We start from the raw sequence: 20,242 nt of genomic DNA, 5'->3' as shown, positions 1-20,242 counted from the left end.
TTAGCTACCAACTGAAATGCATTTCTGCACCAAACTGCATGCAATTCGAGGTGAATCCATTATTCACAGTGCCTCAAAGCATATAATGAACAAATTATTCAACAATCACACTTTGATTTTTAAGAGACCCTAACCCCTTTTGTAATGTTATTGGCAATTTACAAAAACTTTTATTCTCATATACTCATCGAATTACGATCATTTGTTTTAAGAAAAGTGTCCAAAGTTTAAATTAGATATATCAGTTTATTTAGTCAAGATGATGGGAACCACTGTGTAACCAAATATATGTATGTATGTATATACAATACATGGCTAACTAACTATGTACATATAGGTATACCTGCATACATCTATATGTCGCCCGTTAGACATAAACAACCTTTCAATGGCGAGCCATAAAGAAACAAAGGAATGATAAAAATGAAAAACGAACCTAACCAAGACCAAACAAAAAATCCCAAAATCCGAGCCGGCACCAAGTAAATAAGAAACAAATTCGCTGACTACATGGCATTTCTCTTCTAATGTCATGTTGCTTGTTCTTGTTCTCATTGCTTGTGTGTTTTGCTTCATTTCACATATAAAAGAAAAGGAAAAACAACAGTAACAACAACTAACTATAATTAGCTGACTAGACTAAGTTTTGCTAGCCGTTGACGTAGCCCAGTTAAAACACTGAAATCTGAGATTTTGTTCGTTAACCAGTTAAAAGCGATTATACATACAAAAATATTTATTTATTTCCTTTTTACCGCAATACAAGTTGAATGAAAATGCGTAACCGAAAAGTCAACGCAAATCGATTAGTTAACCGCACTAAACTGGCTAATATCTAGTTATTTATAGTTATTCATTTTTACATTACACAAAACAAATTGCAAAATTTCAATAGAAAAACGCATGCCGCAAATCGCACGTAGCTCAATTTTTACTTGAAATTCTTTGTGATAACTCAAATATCACGTTATTTGATTAATTGCTACAGAATTGCTCATCGCATGATTATCCCATTATCCGCCCTCCACGTGAATGGAAAATAACCCGTGATGTATTATAAACTTGCCATGCATCTGAAATAAGTAATCTCAAATTGGTATTCATTAATTTTGCATAACTCTAAAGCAAGCTCTAGCTGAAGAGTAAAACAAGATCTATGTACAAAGTCTTTTTAAGTTATTAAATAAAATTCCTATACAATATTTTACGGAATTCACTAAAATCGTGCTTTCTTCGTTCTTACAATAGCTAAATTACATGATATAGCTGTTCTCTAATCAATGTTCTTGTCCGATTCAAGGTTTAGGTGGAATTTACTTTGCTAATTTAGTAAGCCTCAACCAAAAATGTTGTAAATTATGTAACAAATGTTACTATAAACAATACACAATTCAATACATTGACCAATACATTTATCAATACATTGGCCAATATACTAACCAATACATTAACCAATTCTCTTCAGTTTTGTTTGTGTATCGATTGATTTTCTTTAGTTTCAATTTCAAATTCATTCATTCATTCATGCCAATCGTCGTCCGTAATTCCATTGCTAACGTTTCTTTTTTTCCTACATTAACCAATGCATTATTCAATGCATTGACCAATATACTAACGAATACATTAACCAATACTCTTCAGATTTGTTTGATCTTCTTTAGTTTCAATTTTAGATTCTAAGTCTGTAATACCATTGCTAACGTTTTCGTTTTTCCTACATTAACAATACATTACTCAATACTTTAGGCAATACATTGACAAATTTTCTTAAGTTTTCTTTGTATATTAAATGATCCTCTTTGGTTTCAAGTTGATATCCTAATAGGCAATCGTTGTCTCTAATTCAGTTGCTAACGTTTCTTTTAAGCAGTTGTAATTCCTGTAAAAATAATTTTAGTTTTAATTAATGAATTTAACTTTAGATTTTTTTTTACTCTCATACTCACAGCGATTCTTCCATTTCTTGATTGCGTTTAATTTGCTGTTGTTGCTCTTCCATTGAACGGAATTTGGTTACTCGTTGTATTAAAGCCTTCTCCTCTATGCCATGCTTGGCCATTTTATGCAAACGCAATTTATAGTGCTGCAGAAATGTTGCCGGACAGCATTCACAACGATAACGTTCGCCGGTATGTCGACGTATATGACATTTCAAATCATTCGCCTGGGCAAACGCCTGTGGGCAATGTGGACATTTGTGTGGTCTTTCGCCTGTATGAACACGCATGTGTATGGTTAAATTGTATTTACGCAGAAAACCCTTATCGCATATTGTACAGAAATGTGATTTTTCGCCGGTATGATATCTAATTTAACACAAAGAAGAATTATTCATATACTACAACTGATCGTTTGAATCAATTTGCTTACTCACTTCTCATGCACTCGAACATCATCGAGTCGTGGAAATCCCTTGCTGCAGAATTTGCATTTGTATGGCTTTTCGCCGTTATGCCGACGCAGATGGATGGCCAAAGTGTGACTATTCTTACAGCGTAAACCGCATTCCGGGCAAAGCATTGGCTTATTATGGCCTAGCTGCTTTATATGGGCATTCAGTTCGGCTCGAGATTCATGACTGATGGTACACTCCTTGCACATGTGCGATTTGCTTGTGACTAAAAGAAATAAATAAAATTATCTACTTCTTGGGATCCAAATTGTTATGTATTTGTACCTTTTAGTGAATTCTTAGTCTCCTCACTCTCTGCTAGGCAATCGTTTTCTGTTTCTAGTTGCGATTCCTGGTCATAGTTAATTAGTTCCTCCTGTTGAACATCATCATCGGCATTGTCTAGTAGATCGTTTTCCTTGCTCTTGAGTAACTGAAGAAGTTGGCGATAGCTTTGCTCACACTTTCGCTTAAAGTGAAATGCATTCCGGAGAGCCAAAATACATGCACAGCATATATGCTGAGGTAGTTCATCTCTCTGGACATGGCAATTAGTACACTCGTTGAGCATTTCCAATAGACTTGGTTCCAGTTTCTCATCCTTGTCCTCCTTATTGGGATTATCAAAAATGTCCATTAATTTCATATTCGTGTCCATGCAGACGCGGCACATTTTCAACATTGACATGTCCTTGACTTGGAATGGTTTATAGAAATTTGGCCAAGCAAATACTATTATGATTGCAAAATGAGTCTGAAAACAAGTATTTCAAAATTTTATTATCAAGAAGATTAAGAAATAAGAAATAGGTTAAAAATGAAAATATATTACATATTTCCTTATTTTTATTTAACATTTAACAGTTACGAATCTGTTGAATCATTTCGTTTTAATTTTGATCCAAATTTTAATTGAATATCTCAAATGCCGTTAATTTTTTTCGATTTTAATTATGTATAAAAGCGATAAACGGAATATATCTTTAATGAAAGATATTATGTTTTGTCAAATGAAATATAGATTTGAAATCTAAGCAGTCAATAAAAACTGCTTATGCCAAAATACTCTGAATATTCTGATTACTCTAAAATATCTAAAATTTGTATTCTTTTTAAAAGCAATATAAAGTATTTTTTATGGCTCCGATAACCATAAATTTTTAAGAAATTATATTAGAATTTTAAATCTGATTTATTCTATAACTTATTTAAAGTAAATTTTCGTTCAAACTAGATTATTTTGTGTTATTTTTGTTGGCAGTTCGAAATATATTAAAACTATATTAAGATTACTTTAATATTACTAAATAATTTCACATTAAAACACAAAAAAATGTGATTTGTATAAAAGTTATTAGTTAAATTTGGTTAGCCCGAATTTGAATTAAAATTGTTTATGTTTTGGTTTCTTATCAATTTGTCTTATCGTATGTATAAACTCACCCGACAGAAAACAAAAAAACAGCTGTTAAACTCACCACCACTAGCGATGGTCCACAGGAATATCGTGACTGCTATCGATAGTTTTGCATAGGATAGCTATTCATCGTTGGTTTTTTACAATAAAAATGTCAATATTATTTTATTTATAACAAAAAAACTTTGGAATTTTGTCGTTATGAATTTAATATCGTAGAACAATTTGCATTTGCTATCGATTGGTAAAACGCCTGTGCTGTTGGTGATTGTTATCGATATTTTTGTGACGCCATCTATGTTTCAAGTATATGGCACAACTGTTGCAATTTTCGAAATAATATTTGAAATAAAAGTTTGTTTGAAACGGTTTTGTTTCTTTTACTGTACAATATCTATTTATTATTGATTTATTTGTTCAGTTGTTGGTTTTGCTTACAATTATTGCTTGTTTTTTTTTTGGGCTTCTTTCTGTTTGTTTGTTTTTTTCTATTGCTGAGACTGTGTAAGTGGCAAATATTTGCATTTCTTTTTTGTTTAGGAGTGGAGTCTTATTGGATAAAATAATACAAATCATATATATAGGTATATATATATATATATATAGATAGATTGAAATTTTTACGTATAGATAGATGCTTGGTGTTAACAATTAAAATTAATTTTAATAAATTAAATACCGCTAAGGTAGCTCTTAAGATTACCACAAGGGAGAAGATAGAGAGATAGAAAAAAAAAATGAAATTGATTTGATTTCTGATCCTTATAATATAAATAGGGGTAAAAAGATCGAGAACTACAGATTGAGATTTCAAGAAAAGAGCTAGAGTTATAATTAAAGTTGGGAAGAAAGTAGGGAAAAGTTACGCGCACGAACGTGCTCGTCTCTGAAAACGTTTCATGCGCCGATACCAATCATCTTTCCATTCGATAACAATCGAATGTGGTCCTAGACCCAAATAACCTGGCTGGGCCTCGTTATCACGTCCCAATATCAAATAGGATCTGAAATAAATTTAGGAAAATTTAGTTGTTATGCTCAGACAGACAATTACACTCTTTAGACTCACCTGTTCACTTTGATTTTGGGACAACGACACTCGAGACTCTTAAATGGTATGATCCAGGTCATAGGACCTCGTCTTAGCATTGTACTCGGCATTCCATAGACGGCGGCGTTCCCTTTCGTCGCGATTTTGGTACGCTTGAATATGGCCTGAATTTGTAGATCGTAGCGAACCATTTCGTTGTTGTCGCTGTTGTTGTTGCTGTTGACCTCCGACCCCGTTTGATCCACCTGCTGATCCATTTCGTAATCCGCGTCGGTATCCATTGCGCGACTTGCTGCTGCTGCCGCCTCGCTGCTCGTATCGATACCAATCACTTTGGCCATTATTGCTGAGCATAAAAATCCCAATATGTAATCGGTTAATCAATTGAATTGATTCATTTGTAAATTTACTATATCTTACCGTAATCTCTTCTGCAAAACTTGTTGAGATTTAACCTTTTGGTGCTTATTTTGCATCTGCCGCAATCTATAAGAAAAAAAAAATGAAAAAAATCGAATTTTCCAATTAAAATTTAATTAATTTGTAATAAGGGCACATTTACTTTGCCAATGCGTAAATGAGGCCCCAATAAATTTTAAAATAGATGGAAATGTGAAGCTGACATAGGCAAAAAGCAAAATTCGTATGCACATACATTTATCCATTCCAGCCAGCCCCTGTCGTAGCCCTTTTGCAGACTAAAACCCACCATTCCTTGCATATGCCCTTGTGTCCTTCGTTTAGTTCATTCCACTTTGGTGTTTTAACATTTTAATTGCAAAATTTATGTCTTTATGGCCAATGCCAATTAGCAGAAACAGAGACCCAGCAACAACAACAACAAACTCAGCTACAACAACAATAGCATACACACTTATATACATACATATCTGCACATAGCTCGATCAGTTTCACATTAGCCTTCATTGCTTTACTCCACTCCACTCCACCCCAATTGGCTATCGGTATTCTGCATGCCAACTAAATTTAGCCAATGCAGGCGGCAAATGTAGTGCAAAAAGTTGGCCAAAGAGGCGACTTTTAATATACCCTGTGGATGCCTCTCTTCCAACATTAAAACTCACTTACAATTATCCTTTCTAGCGGGGCCTGGTTTTGCTTACAATTATTGCTTGGGTGAAAACAGGGTGAAAGAAATATTGCATTTCCCTGGAGATCGATTTTTCTCAGACCAATTGTTTAATATTATTGCCATCAAAAGTAACCACAACACATGACGAACTTCTATTCACTTAACTAAACGACCTAAAGTATTTCATAGTTGAATCCTTGTAACTCTTTGAATAGCATTTAGCTTAGTGCGAGGTTTATGTACTTTAAACTCAGAAGATCTTGAAGTATTTTCTATATAATTTTTGCCATAAACTTTCCGTTAATCTTTTTAACGAATATCAGACCTTTTTGTTTGCCGGCTCAAGGTCGTTAAATAAAATACAAAATTTATTTCCTTATTATTATTTCCTAATATACAGTGGAGTCCCGCTAAACCGAATATCTCAATATTTCGTAAGAAACTGCTGGTCCCTTGCAAAAATGTCGTCCCTTGGAAAACCCAGTAAATCAAAAAATTCTTATTATCGAGACTCGACTGTATTTTGATCTACTTGTGGAATAACTAAATTGATGTTGTAATTGTAAAAATTAAGTCAATGCGAAAATATTTCTATTATAAAATTTAATGATTATTTAAATATAAAATATATATGTCATATATTATGCCTACTAATTGGACATATTTAACAACTAGTTTTAGCAACAATCACTGTAACATTTGACTATAAAACAAAAAAGGTTTTACACCAGTCGAAATTTCATACGCCCCGTTTCCCAGAAAAAGAGAAAATTTTAGTAAATTCCTATCAAAGGAAATTAAATATATCAAACAGAGATATAAAATATGTTGTTATTTTTATTTGGTAAAAGCATATTTGAATTCTTATAAATTTGTAGAATTTTTCAACATTATTTCCATGGGAGAAATTAATTGTAATAAAAAGAAGTTTTTGCTTATTATACCTCAAAGTGATGGGTATTAAAAGGCAGAAAATCGATTTTTATTTTGTTTATTTATTTGTTTGTTTGTTTGTTTTGTTGTTTTGTTGTGCTGATTTTGCTCACGATCGATGGCAATGTCAAAGCACATGGCACATGGCACATAGACTTGTTGAATCGTGTGTTAAAAACGAAACAGCAACAAACGACAGATTTGCCCCTTCACGCAAATCAGTTGAGAAAAGTTGAATCACTTCCATTAGCAGTGTACACACACACACACAGAACCACACACACACATACAGAGAGAAACACAACTTTAAATTAACTCAAAACTCGAACAGAATTTTAAATTAATTTAATAAGATTATCAAATTATAAATTCATAATTAACATTCATGTTGAAGCACGGTTGTTGTATGGCGATAGGCGGAGTCAGACCAATGGGCCGGGCCAATGAATGTGGCAAGGACTAACTTTTTCCGCTTACCCCCTCTCGCTCTCTTTTTGTCGCTATTTCTCCATCTCTTCTCTCAGTTTTCAGTTCGCAAGTCTCACAGTTTAGTTTAGTTTTTTTTTCTTTCTCTTCTCTCTGGTTATGGCAAACTTTTGCGCTTTTCTTTGCCGTTGACAAATAAATTTAACTGGCTGCCTTTGGCTTGAATTGATTTGCATTTCATATGACGGTATGATGATGATGTTGGCCAAGTTAAATGGCATAGTTACGTTACGGATAGGCGGCTCCGGATAGTTGACATTCGCATACATCAAGTTTTGGTCTCAGTTAGTTTGTAGCCAAAAATGGAAGTTGCTTAATCGAGTTAGGCAAATTTGCATTTAGTTTTAAGATTTTCACTTATTGATGCTTGTTGATGTGGCTTTGATACTGCTACTTGAATTAAGACGATTTGCCGAAAAATAAAATCAATTTTTATTCCATGTATTGCAAAATGCTTAGTGCAGCGCCCATAAGTATGCTTTAATTTTTGTCAAATTTCACTTAATCAATATAAACGTGAATTTTAAAATGTAAACACTTTAACATTCAATTCAGTAACAACTTTTCGGTCAATAGTATTCAAAAACAGAATGGATTGCAAGTATAATTAACTTCTCCATATCCAGAACATAACAAACATTATCTCATTCTTTTATGCCATTCGATTTTATTTCAGTATAAAGGATCATTCCAACATTAAGTAGCAGAGTTCGAGCTTCTTTGGAATTTTAAGAAGCTTGTGATTTTTTTTTCTCAAACTTTAACTAGCAATTGTCTTTGTCTTTAGTTTAGTTGATACATTTTGGTTAAAAAATACCGAAAAAAATCTTGATTTAAAATCAAATCAAATCATTAAGTTAAAACTTTGAATATTTTCTGGCTTTCACTATATAGTTGATTATTTGTATATCATATATTGTCTAGAAAATATTTTGTATTAGTAAACTGTCCCTTCTGTTTGGGGTATTTTCTCGCTTTTTTTACTCAGCCATTTTGTCATTGTCTCCAGTTTACCCATTACCCGAGATCTCTTTCTGTTTTGCAAAGTAAACCACTTTTTTTTTGGGTAATGCCATGGGCAAATAGTTGGACAGCAATTAGCTTTGGCCAGGGTGAAAAGTGTAGAGTAGCACTAAAAAGTATCTAACAGATACTTCTCCTTGCTTATTCATGGGAAATTAAATAAAAGAGAAACTTTTTAATACATTTGCGTAGCGTAGTTCTCACTCCATCTTCATCTTCTTCTCCCTAACTCATCATTTTCATTCTCTCGTTCCTTATTTTATATCACTTTTTTGTGTGTTTATGCTACTTTAGAGAAAAGTTTGCTTGTGCTTTTACTTGAGCACGCGCCACCTTGAAGAGAGAGTTGTCCTGAAGCAATGAAAGAAATGTTTTGGTGGCAACTTAGTCGTGGAATGGGAAATGGGGAAAGGAGGAGGGAAGGAGATGCCATGGTTTCAACTGGGCTTACTATGATTTATGCTGCGTGGCGCATTTTGTTTGCTTGTTGCATTCTCTTTTTGGCTCGCCATCACTCGGCCCAAAAACTGTAACTAAAAGTTGCTGGCAAACATTCTGTCTTGTGTCTGTTGAGTGCTGTTGCTGCAGCCACGCCTCCTCTCAGTACAGTGGCCAGTACTATTGTTGTTGTTGTTGCTGCTGTTGCCGCTGCCTTTGGAGAACCGACAACCGACTGCACTTTAGCGGATTTGTGTTTTCTCACCCATTTGAAAGGATTACAAGAAACCAACACACACAAAAGCGTTAGAAAGCGCCGCGTTCAACTTGAAGTGTGATAAGCGGTGAGTAAGAAGAGACAGAAGACTGGTGAAGCAGAAGGGGAGAAGAGGCAAAGTAATAGTAAACACACGATAACTAAAATTGTATTTTAAACATGGAGAATTTCAGTTACCTTGTAAAGTTTTTTGTTCTATACAATGCGCAAATAGATCTTGAATATAAAAGGTTTCGATCTATCGGATTTAATCAACTCGATCTGAATATATTCAAAATTTGGTTACTAGAAAACAATCCTACAATTCCAATTCCGGTTTATTGCATTTCAGTTTTGAAACATTTTTTTAATGTAAAATAAATTTATCTTTATAAAGTCGAAAAATATCTTAATGTGTTGTCGAATTTGAATTTTCCCATTCGTTAAATTATTTTTTTTGTAAAGGTCGACACCAATTTTCTTTACTCGTCTTGCAAAGTGTTGACTTGTGCCAATCTGAATAGATTTTTTTTCTATTTTACTTGGACTATTCTGTAATCGTTCTACTAGTTAACTTTTAGTGATAAAAAACACAATTTCCTATACATTTCGAAAACTTTTTGGCTCATCATGTCGATTCTAAAACGATTCATTTTAAAAACTAAATTTATTTAATAGTTAACAAGAAACATAAAAAACATCGGGTAATATTTTTATTTGATGAGTATTTTCTTTGGTAAGATATTTAACGGTGGGCTTTCTTTATTAAAGAGTAGGAGATGTTAAAATTTTCGTTAATTTACGATTTTTCAGACTCGAATTTTTCTTTTTTAGCATTGTAACTGTGTTTTACAACACTAAAACGGCTGCGAAATTAGTGGGCGAGAGAGGCTGTAGTCGAAGCGATGATGCATACATATATACACACACACACACACAATAATGGAGAATGAGTTGAGATCACTTACTTACCCCTGCCGCCCTCGTTGCGATAATATTGAGATTGAGCGGCGGCGGTCATTGAAGAAGAAGATGGCGATGATGCTGATGCCGCCATTCCTCCTCCTCTTTCTGCTGGTGATGATTCATAATCGGGCGTCTCCGGCTCTGTGTTCTGTGTGTCCAGCATATTGGTTATACGCGGTGATTGCTCTATGAATATATGATAAATATTTAAAATCTGTTAAAAGGTCAAAGCTAATTGGATCACTTACTGATACAGGGTGCAATGTGTGAACGACTCTGTTGATAGCCGAGGGCACAGCGATTGCAGGTTAAACCAGTGACACCGTCCTTGCAGGGACATTGACCGCTGGTGCTATTACAGATCTTGCCAGATGAACCAATCGGATGGCATGCGCAGGCTGTAAGCAGAAACAAAAACAAAAATCAGAATACAAAGAAATTGAGCAAAATCGAAATGGCAAATCAATGGAAGAAAAAGAAATCGGAATTTATAATAGTAACACAGATGTTGATCAGTGTGTTGAGAGCTTAATTGGTAAATCCCGCTAACTCCCCTCCCCGCCATTATATCGTACATATGAACACTTCAAAAGCCATAGCATTATCCCCCACGTTCAACGAAACGAAAACAATTTGCCAATTTTGGTCCACTTGAGTTTTACTCAAAGTCGTTTCAAGTTTCTTTTTTCTTCCCCCCTTTTCAATGGGATTCCTTTATGAGCCGTGGAAATGTGCATTAAGAGAAACAGTTACAAGTAAAGAAGGGATACAGAAAGAGAGAATGGCAAAAGTACACGGGGAATAATGCCCTTTCAACGGTTCTGTCTATCAGTTAATTGCAATTAAAAGTGCCAATTGGCCAATGGCAAAATAATTACCACTGAGTGATGAAATTTTCAAAAGGTCACAAATGCATTTGGCTTAATGACCAGGGTTGCCATGCACTTGCAACATTTTTAGCACTTTTGACGAGACTGTACGTTTTTTTTTTGCTATGTTTATTAGAAAATCGTTTATTTTATTTAAGAAATTTCAAGTATTTTCGGGCTTACCATATATTTATATGGCAATAAATTTTAATACATAGCTATACATTATTAGCTTTTATTTATGAGACTTTGCAACACTGACTATTAGGTGATTAGGCATTGCATCACTTTAATATGGGCATTTCCACAGAAAAGTCTACCGGGGTCAAAAAATGAAAAATTGACAAAACAAGTCTTACCTTAAAAGTAAGCAGATTTTACAAATAAATTGTAATTTTAAATAATCTTGTCTTAGGTGATTTGAGCTGTATTTTGGTAAAATTAATGTTAGTGAAATGTGACAAAAGTCTGTGAAGATTTTTTTCTTATGCGGTATCGTGGGTCAGTTATTTTATCTAGAAAAATCTTTAATTTTATTCTTGGACATTGCAAACATTCGGTCAGGTCAGTCAGAAATATCTAAGGGAGTGCTGGAATCTCACAGCCCGTTAAAGTAAGGACAAAGAACAAGAGGCAGCCTCAAGATAAGTCGATCCTTGGAGCGCTCTTGCAATCACCAAAAGTTTTTTTAAAAACTAAAATCCATTTGATTGGGATTTATTAAGATTATTGCTATTAAGATCTTATAGAGTAGAATTAACGTTTATTTTTTTTTCATTATCATTTTTGGAGCGTTTAGTGTCTGGATTATAGAATTTAATATTCTGGTTAGTGTACATGAAGGCTTGACTCTATATAGTTTTAAAACTATCAAGTATAACTAATTTGGCACTTGAAAAGTTTATGCATAATATTTTTTCGCCTTATTTTTTGAAAGCATTTTCATCTATTTGCTTTTCTCTTGGTCATTGCAAAAGTTTCTTTTCTGCAGAGACTTTGTATGCGATTTGTATGTCATGTGTTATTTAGCTTTATCTATTATGAAGTAGTTTTAAAATTAGCCCCTCTCAGGCTTTCATGTTGTTGACTTGTCTAGTTAATAAGCCGCTTTTGGGCCACATTTAATGGGGCTTTATGTTGTTAATTCTTGGCCAAAAGCTGTTGCATATTTAAAGATATCTGTTGTCAGTTAATGGCGAATGGAGGACAGACATGTGGTTGAGGTGGAGTTAAGGTAGAGTTTTTGGGGAAGGGGTAGGGGCGGTAGAAATGGAATTAGTGGAATATGTCAACTAGTATTACTATCTCATTCTCTCTGGAACTTTTTGACACTGCCACACTGTTGCTGTCTCTGTCTTTATCTCGTACTCTATGCACCGAGTGCGTGCAACATTTGGTAATTTAATCCGATTTACAATAAATTAAATGCGATTTATATGCACACAGCGACACGTCCGGAAGATAACAACAACAATTCCAGCAACAGCAACAACAGCAGCAGCAGCAGCAGCAGCAGCAACAGAAATGACAATGACAACAGCAACAGACAATAATAACTGGCTACAGCAGCAACAGCTTCACAGTGTGTCCATTGTTACCAGCCCCGGGCATCATAGCCTCCCCCTTCCCCCCCACACACACACTTTTATATCATTCCTTTCTCCCCTTGATTGCACATGAGCAAGAAGGGCAAAGACACAGGATATGGCACAGTGATGCAAAAGCTATAGAAATGCTCTTCGAAATAAGCAAACTAAATGTTGTTCATACATAAGTAAAGTTGTTATTATAAAATGAGTTTTCAGAAGAACTGAGCAAATGTTTTGAATATAAAACTTCCTCGTCTAGGCCTTGGTCTTCCTCCGAATACTATAATTTTTCTCCTTTTTTCACACTGTAGCCATTGTTAGAATGTCTTTAAACTAAAGAGTTCAATTTATAGATAATTTAGTTATATTTGTTGCCACTGTTCAGCATGTTGTGCTATAATGGACATTTACCAATATGCGTATATTCGGATATTGTTAAAATAACCAAGAACGGAAAACCAAAAAGAGCTACTTCAATAACATTCAGAAGACAGCATCGACTTTGCATATACCCTTTATAGAAATAACACATCAGAAAATCCTATAAAAGGATACGAATATTTTTGTAGTATAGTTAAAATGAGATTGCCTCAATTTGGTTTTACTTAAGTTCAAGAATAAGTATACCCATTAATATAATCGTTTTAACTCGTAATCGTAAATACTACAAATACGAAAAACTGAAATGAACAACAAGTTCATTACGTAAAGAACTCCTACCAATGCCACCCATCAAACCATTTCCACTTCGCGTGTATCTCTTTATCAGTCCATTGGCATAACCCCGGCCATATCCCTCCATTCCAAAATCCTCCATGCATATCCCTGGCGCATTGCATATGTTGCCTGCTGTTGTGCTTTTTTTTTTTTGTTATTTTTGTCCTGACCAAGCAAAAGATTATGAATTTTCATTATAACGAGCGAAACCGTAGAGATACAGAGAGTGAAAGAGAGAGAGCGAGTGAGAGAGAGCGAGTGAGAGAGAGAGAGAGGGGAAAGAGATAGGGATGCAGATAACAGAGGAGCCACATGATGAATGCAAAATGCATGCAACACATTTCGAGTGGCTTCATTTTCGGTCAGTTATTGTTGCTCCGTTTTTTTTTTGCCGGATTTCACTCTCACCTTTTTTCCCCGTTTTTATCTTGGCCAAGCAACAGGGTATATGGATTCTTGATCCCCGCCAAAGCAAATGAACATATTTAATCGGTTAAATAAACTAAAGCCTCTGGACTATCGAGTTATTGATTGACTTTAAATTGATTAGTTCTTGCCATTGCAATTAATATTAATTGAGGTCAATCAATTTATGACATTATGTCGTTCTCATTAAATCTTTTAAAATAAATAAAAACGAAAAGGATCAAAAAATATGTAAAAAATTAAAATCATTAAAAGAAACTTTTTAAATTTTCTTAAAATTATTGCTGATCCATTTCGAAATATAAAACATATAAACATTTTTAAGATACATTGTTAGAATCGTGAAGAAATTTTGTTATATTAGTTTTTTAAAATTTACAAACATTTGAGCATCTTATTAATCCTCTTATTGTTATTTATAAACTTTGCTTTTATATACATAGTTTATCGACTGGAACTTTAAACAATAGTTAAGACTAGTTAAGCTGACAATCTAAAATTAAGTTTTGGTTTTCAAAATGTGTTCTTTTTGTTTTTTAAGTGTATACAACATTCGATACTTAATTGAATATATTTTTAATTTCTAAGTTGCTTTATTCGGATAAGCGAACAATGAGGCGACTGCATCTCTTTTTGGATTTTGAGTCATAAAGGACGACCTAAATTTTTGGCTTTGATTTGTCCAAGAGATAAAGCCACAAAAACAGTTGTTAACCAGGTTCAACACGAATGAATGAATGAATAAATGAATCATCATTCATACATCAGCCACAACATCTGTGGATGATCATTTGTGGTTGGTTTGGCTTGAATTGGATTGCACTTTTCTGTGGTCTGGACAAAGTTTTGGCTTTCGAAGTGGTCTGTTTAATGTTTTAGCTCTTTGCCCTATAGTCAGGTGAAGTTTGCATGTATGTATGTAATCTTTCACTGCAAATCATTCGGTTGCGTCAAGGATCTGGGAAATTTTCTTCATAATTCTAAATCTTTTTGTTTGGTTTTCTTTTGAAAATTGCATGAATCTTTTTCTTGTTGCTGCTGCTGCTTACATTTTTTTCTTTTTCTTTCTTTGTTTTTGCTAATAATAACAAACAGAGGGGAATAACAAAAAAGTACTCCACCCAGCCACCAAGCAGCTGCCGCTCCCCCCAATCCCATTTACCCTTACACTTATCCACTTGCAGCGCTTTCCTTTTTAGCCTGTCCAGCTGTTGGGACCGAAAGAAAATTCTGTTTCGGTCTACTATTTTATGGCAATTGATAGAAGGGGCCAACAAAATTTTGCTCAACGTGTACCAAATTTATGTAAAGGTGATTGGCAGAGGGAAAGGGATGGGCGCGGGTTGGGTCTTGGCGGGTGCAAGAGGTGCAGATTGTACGGGGGGGATGTGTATTCGTTTGCGCAAAGTTGAAATAAACAATAACAAATTGCGCTTGATTTGCTTTATGATTGTTTACACTTTGCCCTGTGCCTGATGCCTGATGCCTTTCTGTGTTTGGTTTTGCGTAAGTGAATGCCTCTGAAATGAATATACGATTGTGTGCGTGTGAGTACTCACACTATGATGTTGCGGTTAATTAAGCAACATAAATAAATAATACATATGCATATATGTATGTATGTACATACATATGAACAGCAAGACAAAATTGGGCAGAAAAAAATCTTTCGTTAAAATTAATATGAAAACTTTGCTGAGTAATGGATTCTTTTGAATATTTATTTGGCAGCTGCCATAAATGAATACTCAAAACCTATCCAAAAATAAATGGATGAGGTAAGAATTGGGTGAACTCGAAGAGTATGTGAGCAAATGAGTTAATAGATTAAGTGTTAGTAGATTTTAACCAAGTAAAATCAAGTTAAACTACTGACAAGTTCTTTTAAATTTCTAGATAACTTCATATTTATATTGAATATGTTGCAAAATATGAATATTCAAAGTGAATAGCAAATACATTCATTACTGACAAAGGTTTTATGATAGTTTTACACTCATTTATTGTATAATTTATGGTATAAATGAGAAAACTAATTAGGATTAACAATGAATGAGACATTTCTCGAATAAATTAAAACCCTAAAAAAGTGGTAACCTTTTTTTTTGGAATTAAAAAAATTAATATGCATTAAATCTTGTATGTAAAGAACGATTTAAAAATGAACAACTAAATCAAATCAAACTATTACCAAGAGTTGCCAGACTAGTATGGCAAAAAGTTAAAGAGATCTTTGAAAGGAAAGCTAATTTCATTATCAAACTGGTTTAATCGGATTCTATTTTAAAGGCGTTTCACACATGGCTGCAATCGATGCTTAGTTAGTTGGTTTTTCAACATTTCATTCAACGACTAAAAGTTCCTTTTTTGAATTTCTCTTTTTGTCTTGTCTGTTGCTGCCCCATTAATAAATCAATGACGACTCCACGACATTAAGGCAAAAGTTATGCCAACAAGCTGAACCTACTCATCCTACGCAATCTCCTATATCTTTTATACTTTGCCTTTGCCACTACCATATAGCCCTTTACAAGGTAGTGAGGCAGAAAGTAAAGGGGGGTGGGAGTGGTGAAAATAAAACTTTATCGCGGTTGCAACTGGCGCAAAGTTTTGCTCCTTCAACTTTTGCCCCGTTTGCCAAATGAGCAAAGATGAGGCTTCGTCTTCGTCTCAATTTGGTTGCAAGAAAACTTTTACTGCACAGGTGACGACGATTGAGTGTAAGGAGGGGGAGCGGAGCTGTGGGGTCGGAGATGAGTGAGAAGTTGTGTAGTGAGAAATGGAATGGTAGAATGCTTCAACAGGCAATTGTATTGCAAAAAAGTTAAAAAAAAACACACACAAAATACAAACTTTTACGCGCTTTTTAAATTGTGCGTTAAGATTGAAAATGGAGATGGGGAAAATGGTGAAAGTAAAGTTGGCCGCCTATTGAGAATCAAACGATGCGCACAAAAGTAGGCAACGCCTACACATTTTACCTCCTCTTTTTTTGTTTATTTTTTTGGTGGAACGTGCAACGTTTCGGAAAATGATTTTCCAAGCGGTAAGCGACGGAATGAGTGGCCCCCAAAATGGCAGCGCCAATTTGACGCTCGAACAATTTGCACAGCTTTAAATGTCAACTCGCATGCAAAATGTCATAATTCAAATTGGGTTTTTGGCCTCTTTCCCTGCTCTCTAACCGCCATTCATTCAACTCTCTTACTACATTTGTCCACCTCCCCCTCCGTAACACGGTAAAAGAGCCAAAAATCCTTGCCATGACCAGGAGGGCGTGTTATGAGTGTGTTATGAGGGGGTATTGCAGGGTTAAACTATACCGGATTTTTATACTCTACAAATAGGTTAATTGGATCTAGCAATATGTAAGGGAAATATTTAGCAATTTATATAAATATGTAAAACTTGATGTATTATAAACATAATCCATAGAAGTCCTTTCATGAATAAATATGAACATCGGTTGATTTTACTATATATACTACTTGTAACTAAAAAGATTTATTACCTATTAATTTTTTTGAAAAACCAACCAAAGATGGTTTTGTATAAAATCATTTTTAGAGTATTTCCAAATGTTCTATAAATTTTTATCATGTTGTATCTGTAGCATTTTCTATCAATTTACAATTTTCCATTTTTATTTTATTTGTGGACTTTTTTTTTTGGTTCATGGCATAAACTTTTATTGCTTTGCTAGCATAAAATTTGCCACGCTGCTTAGTTTTGTTAGACCCAGAGATAGCGCGAAAGGAGAATTCAAGGGTGAGTTAGTGGGTTCGTGGGTGGTTGGAGAAGTTGTAATAGATTTTCCCAGCTTAGTTGAAAATCGCCTTTTGGCTTAGTGTCCTCTCGTTCTCTCTCTCTCTCTCTCTCTTTCTACACTTTTTTTGCTCAATGATAAATGCATTTAACTTTGGCATTTTCAATTTTGTTTCAAGTAAACCCCAATTGCCGCCTCATTTCGTTTTCCACCGCTCCCCCACACTCCGTAGAAGAAGTAAATGGAGATAATATTACAATCAAAAAAAAAAAAACACAAAATCTAATGACATTTAAGTGAGTGTGGCACTACCCCATCCGTCATATACATAAAGTTGGTTATAAACGCACAAAAAGGAACTTTTACCTTCAATCTTCTAACCATAACCTCGTCACACAATGTCTAGGTAACTTTATGGCATTATTTTAATTGCTATTCCTGATGTTGCCACCCCCGCCCTCTATCGTTCTCATTTTGAGCTCTCTTCACCCTCCACCTAACACACACACACACACACATTCACCTTCATCCTCCCTCGCCCATCTGGATGTAGTCAGTTGTGCTGCTGTAACATTTCGCACGTGACTTTGTAATTTTATGGCTTTTAATTTCATGTATTTAGTTACGGATAATGTTAATTGTATTCAGGGGCATGCTATGGCCCTGCCACGCCCTCCGACCTCGGCCCTTCCTTCGACGAAACGTTTACTCATACATTTATGAATGCCATTTTGCCATTGACACCATGCAATTATTATTATTATTGCCGTTGTAGGAATGCAAAATGTAATATGAAAATTATCCGACTAGTAGATAAGCACACACCTTAGCTATGACTTAGGAATTCATCTACAATTGAATGATAGATAAGATAGTTCATTTGGAAATCCTTAAACATCATTATGATAGCAATACAAAGCTAAAGAGGATGTGAAATGTTTGCCAGCGTTTGAAGACGTTTGATGATGGGAAACTAAACCATCATATTGGTTGATATTTCACAACCTTTGATTATTATAAAAGTTTTTTTCGATATCCTGTCTAATAGTTTTTTTTTTTAAAGAATAAATTTTGAAAATTTCTTTAGCATTTCGATCAAAATTAAAACAGATCTGTGTGGAGAAAGTTTAATTTGCCTTTCCTGATGTCGAGTTAAGACTGTGACAAAACAATTTCGATTCCATTCAATTAAATTGATCCATAAATATAAATGATTGTATAAAAACGGAGCTGGGAATGTCATTTCCATGAAAACTAGAAACTGGAAACTGTTCTACACTAGGTTAGTTTCTAAATGAAGAATAAATAAATAAATATATCTGGGCACACTTTTTTTTACGTTTTGGCCCGAAATTATTGGTAACTGAAACATTTCAGTTGGCCAATCAACTAAAATCTTAAACGTGCCATTCGGATTTTAAATTGACTTAATAATTATGTCTTGATTCTGTATTTTTGGTACTTTCTTGTTAGTACAGTTTCAAAATGAAACTTTAAGTAAGGCAACACTGGTGCAATGCATTTTTAAAACGACATTATTAAGAACATAGAGAGTAGGAAACACACAAATCTTTCTAGTAAATTTTGCACACACGTTTAACCCAAAGAGATTTATTTCTCGAAATGAAAGGGCATCAGCATGGTCGCATATTAACTTGGCTAAGTTTATGATTATTTTTTTGTTGCTCTTGCTTTTTATGTTCATGTTGTTTGCAAGCCAATTTAATGATGTCAATACAGGACACAAACACGCACACACACACACACACACACACACACACACACACACGGTGACAGACCGAGAGAGAGAGACTGAGCGAAAGAGAGAACGAGAGAGATGAAGAGCATACTTTTTGGGGCCAGATTTTAATTATCAAAAAGAGTCGTACAACAGAAAAAGCAACAACAACCACGATGAATAATGATAATGATTCATTTTATAAGCCAGCAATCTCTCTTTTCATTGGACAAATAATAATATGTAATTTTCCGGTCATTGCAAACACACATTACGCACACACACACACACACACACACAAAGATAGATATGATATTTGTGTATACATATGTATGTACATATGTATGAGGAAATTGACTGAAAGCCGAGAAACACCAAAATGACTTTGACATGTCCACAGAGCCAGGTGACATCTGTGCGTATTTGTGTGCTCAATGTGTGTGTAATGGCTTCTCAGTCTGTCCATGTCCAAATACATTTGTGTCCATCTCAGCTCAGGGAGCAGCCAATGATGATGGGTGATGGGGGGGGATGGTAGAGATACATAGACATACAAATATACATATATATGAAATCCCGAACAAGAGAAAGAGAGACACATGCCTCCAAAGTGAGTGATGAATTATGTCTTTGGCAAGTTGTGGTCTGTGCCTCATTTGTCCCTTCATTTTGAAATCGTGCCATTCGTTACTCAAAGTAAACCATTTGAATATTTAAATTGAATCAAAGACAACAACATGCAACCGGAAACTGACTTTTAAGACATTCATTATAATGCATAGACATGCAACTGAATCAAGAAAAGAAATCATCCCACATTTGGGGCCATCTAATCCAACTCCTACTCCTTTTTGTTGTGCCAACATTTCATTCATCACTTGACATTTTCTCATATGCTCATAGCTTTAGTACAGCTGAGACCCAAGATGAATACATACACATACATACATACATACATACATATGTATGTGCATGTATTTTACCAAAAATTTTCCTCAAGCATTTTCATTTTTCTTTTAGAAATCATAATCGGTTTGCATTAAGCAGTCAAAACCGAGAAAAAGGAGAAGAAAAACGAGGAC

The 20,242-nt window shown here is 34.5% G+C and overlaps 2 protein-coding genes across 3 annotated transcripts in view; both read right to left on the bottom strand.

The window, feature by feature from the left end:
- Positions 1–718: 718 nt before the first annotated feature.
- On the bottom strand, positions 719–3,147 carry LOC6652913 (zinc finger protein 664). Its single transcript, XM_023181406.2, has 4 exons — positions 2,678–3,147; positions 2,375–2,618; positions 1,947–2,306; positions 719–1,879 (listed from the first exon to the last, which is right to left on the bottom strand). Exons 1-4 carry the CDS (start codon positions 3,078–3,080, stop codon positions 1,819–1,821), a joined length of 1,068 nt encoding a protein of 355 aa, XP_023037174.1. The 5' UTR covers positions 3,081–3,147; the 3' UTR covers positions 719–1,818.
- Positions 3,148–4,200: 1,053 nt separating this feature from the next.
- LOC6652912 (netrin-A) overlaps positions 4,201–20,242 on the bottom strand; it is a 53,874-nt gene continuing 37,832 nt past the window's right edge. The window contains exons 3-7 of one of the 2 annotated variants that reach the window (XM_002075474.4): positions 10,304–10,453; positions 10,062–10,241; positions 5,281–5,346; positions 4,879–5,206; positions 4,201–4,813 (exon numbers count right to left, since the gene is read on the bottom strand). In XM_002075474.4, the coding sequence (XP_002075510.2) occupies positions 4,672–4,813; positions 4,879–5,206; positions 5,281–5,346; positions 10,062–10,241; positions 10,304–10,453 (866 nt within the window). In that variant the 3' untranslated portion in view covers positions 4,201–4,671. Of the gene's footprint in view, positions 4,814–4,878; positions 5,207–5,280; positions 5,347–10,057; positions 10,242–10,303; positions 10,454–20,242 lie in introns of both variants that reach the window. The other variant, XM_047011639.1, reaches the window with a different exon arrangement.

The sequence above is a fragment of the Drosophila willistoni genome (genome assembly GCF_018902025.1).
Source record: "Drosophila willistoni isolate 14030-0811.24 chromosome XL unlocalized genomic scaffold, UCI_dwil_1.1 Seg142, whole genome shotgun sequence".
Lineage (NCBI taxonomy): Eukaryota > Metazoa > Arthropoda > Insecta > Diptera > Drosophilidae > Drosophila > Drosophila willistoni.
The sequence above is the reverse complement of the archived record's forward strand: the minus strand, read 5'-3'. Positions and strand labels throughout refer to the sequence as shown.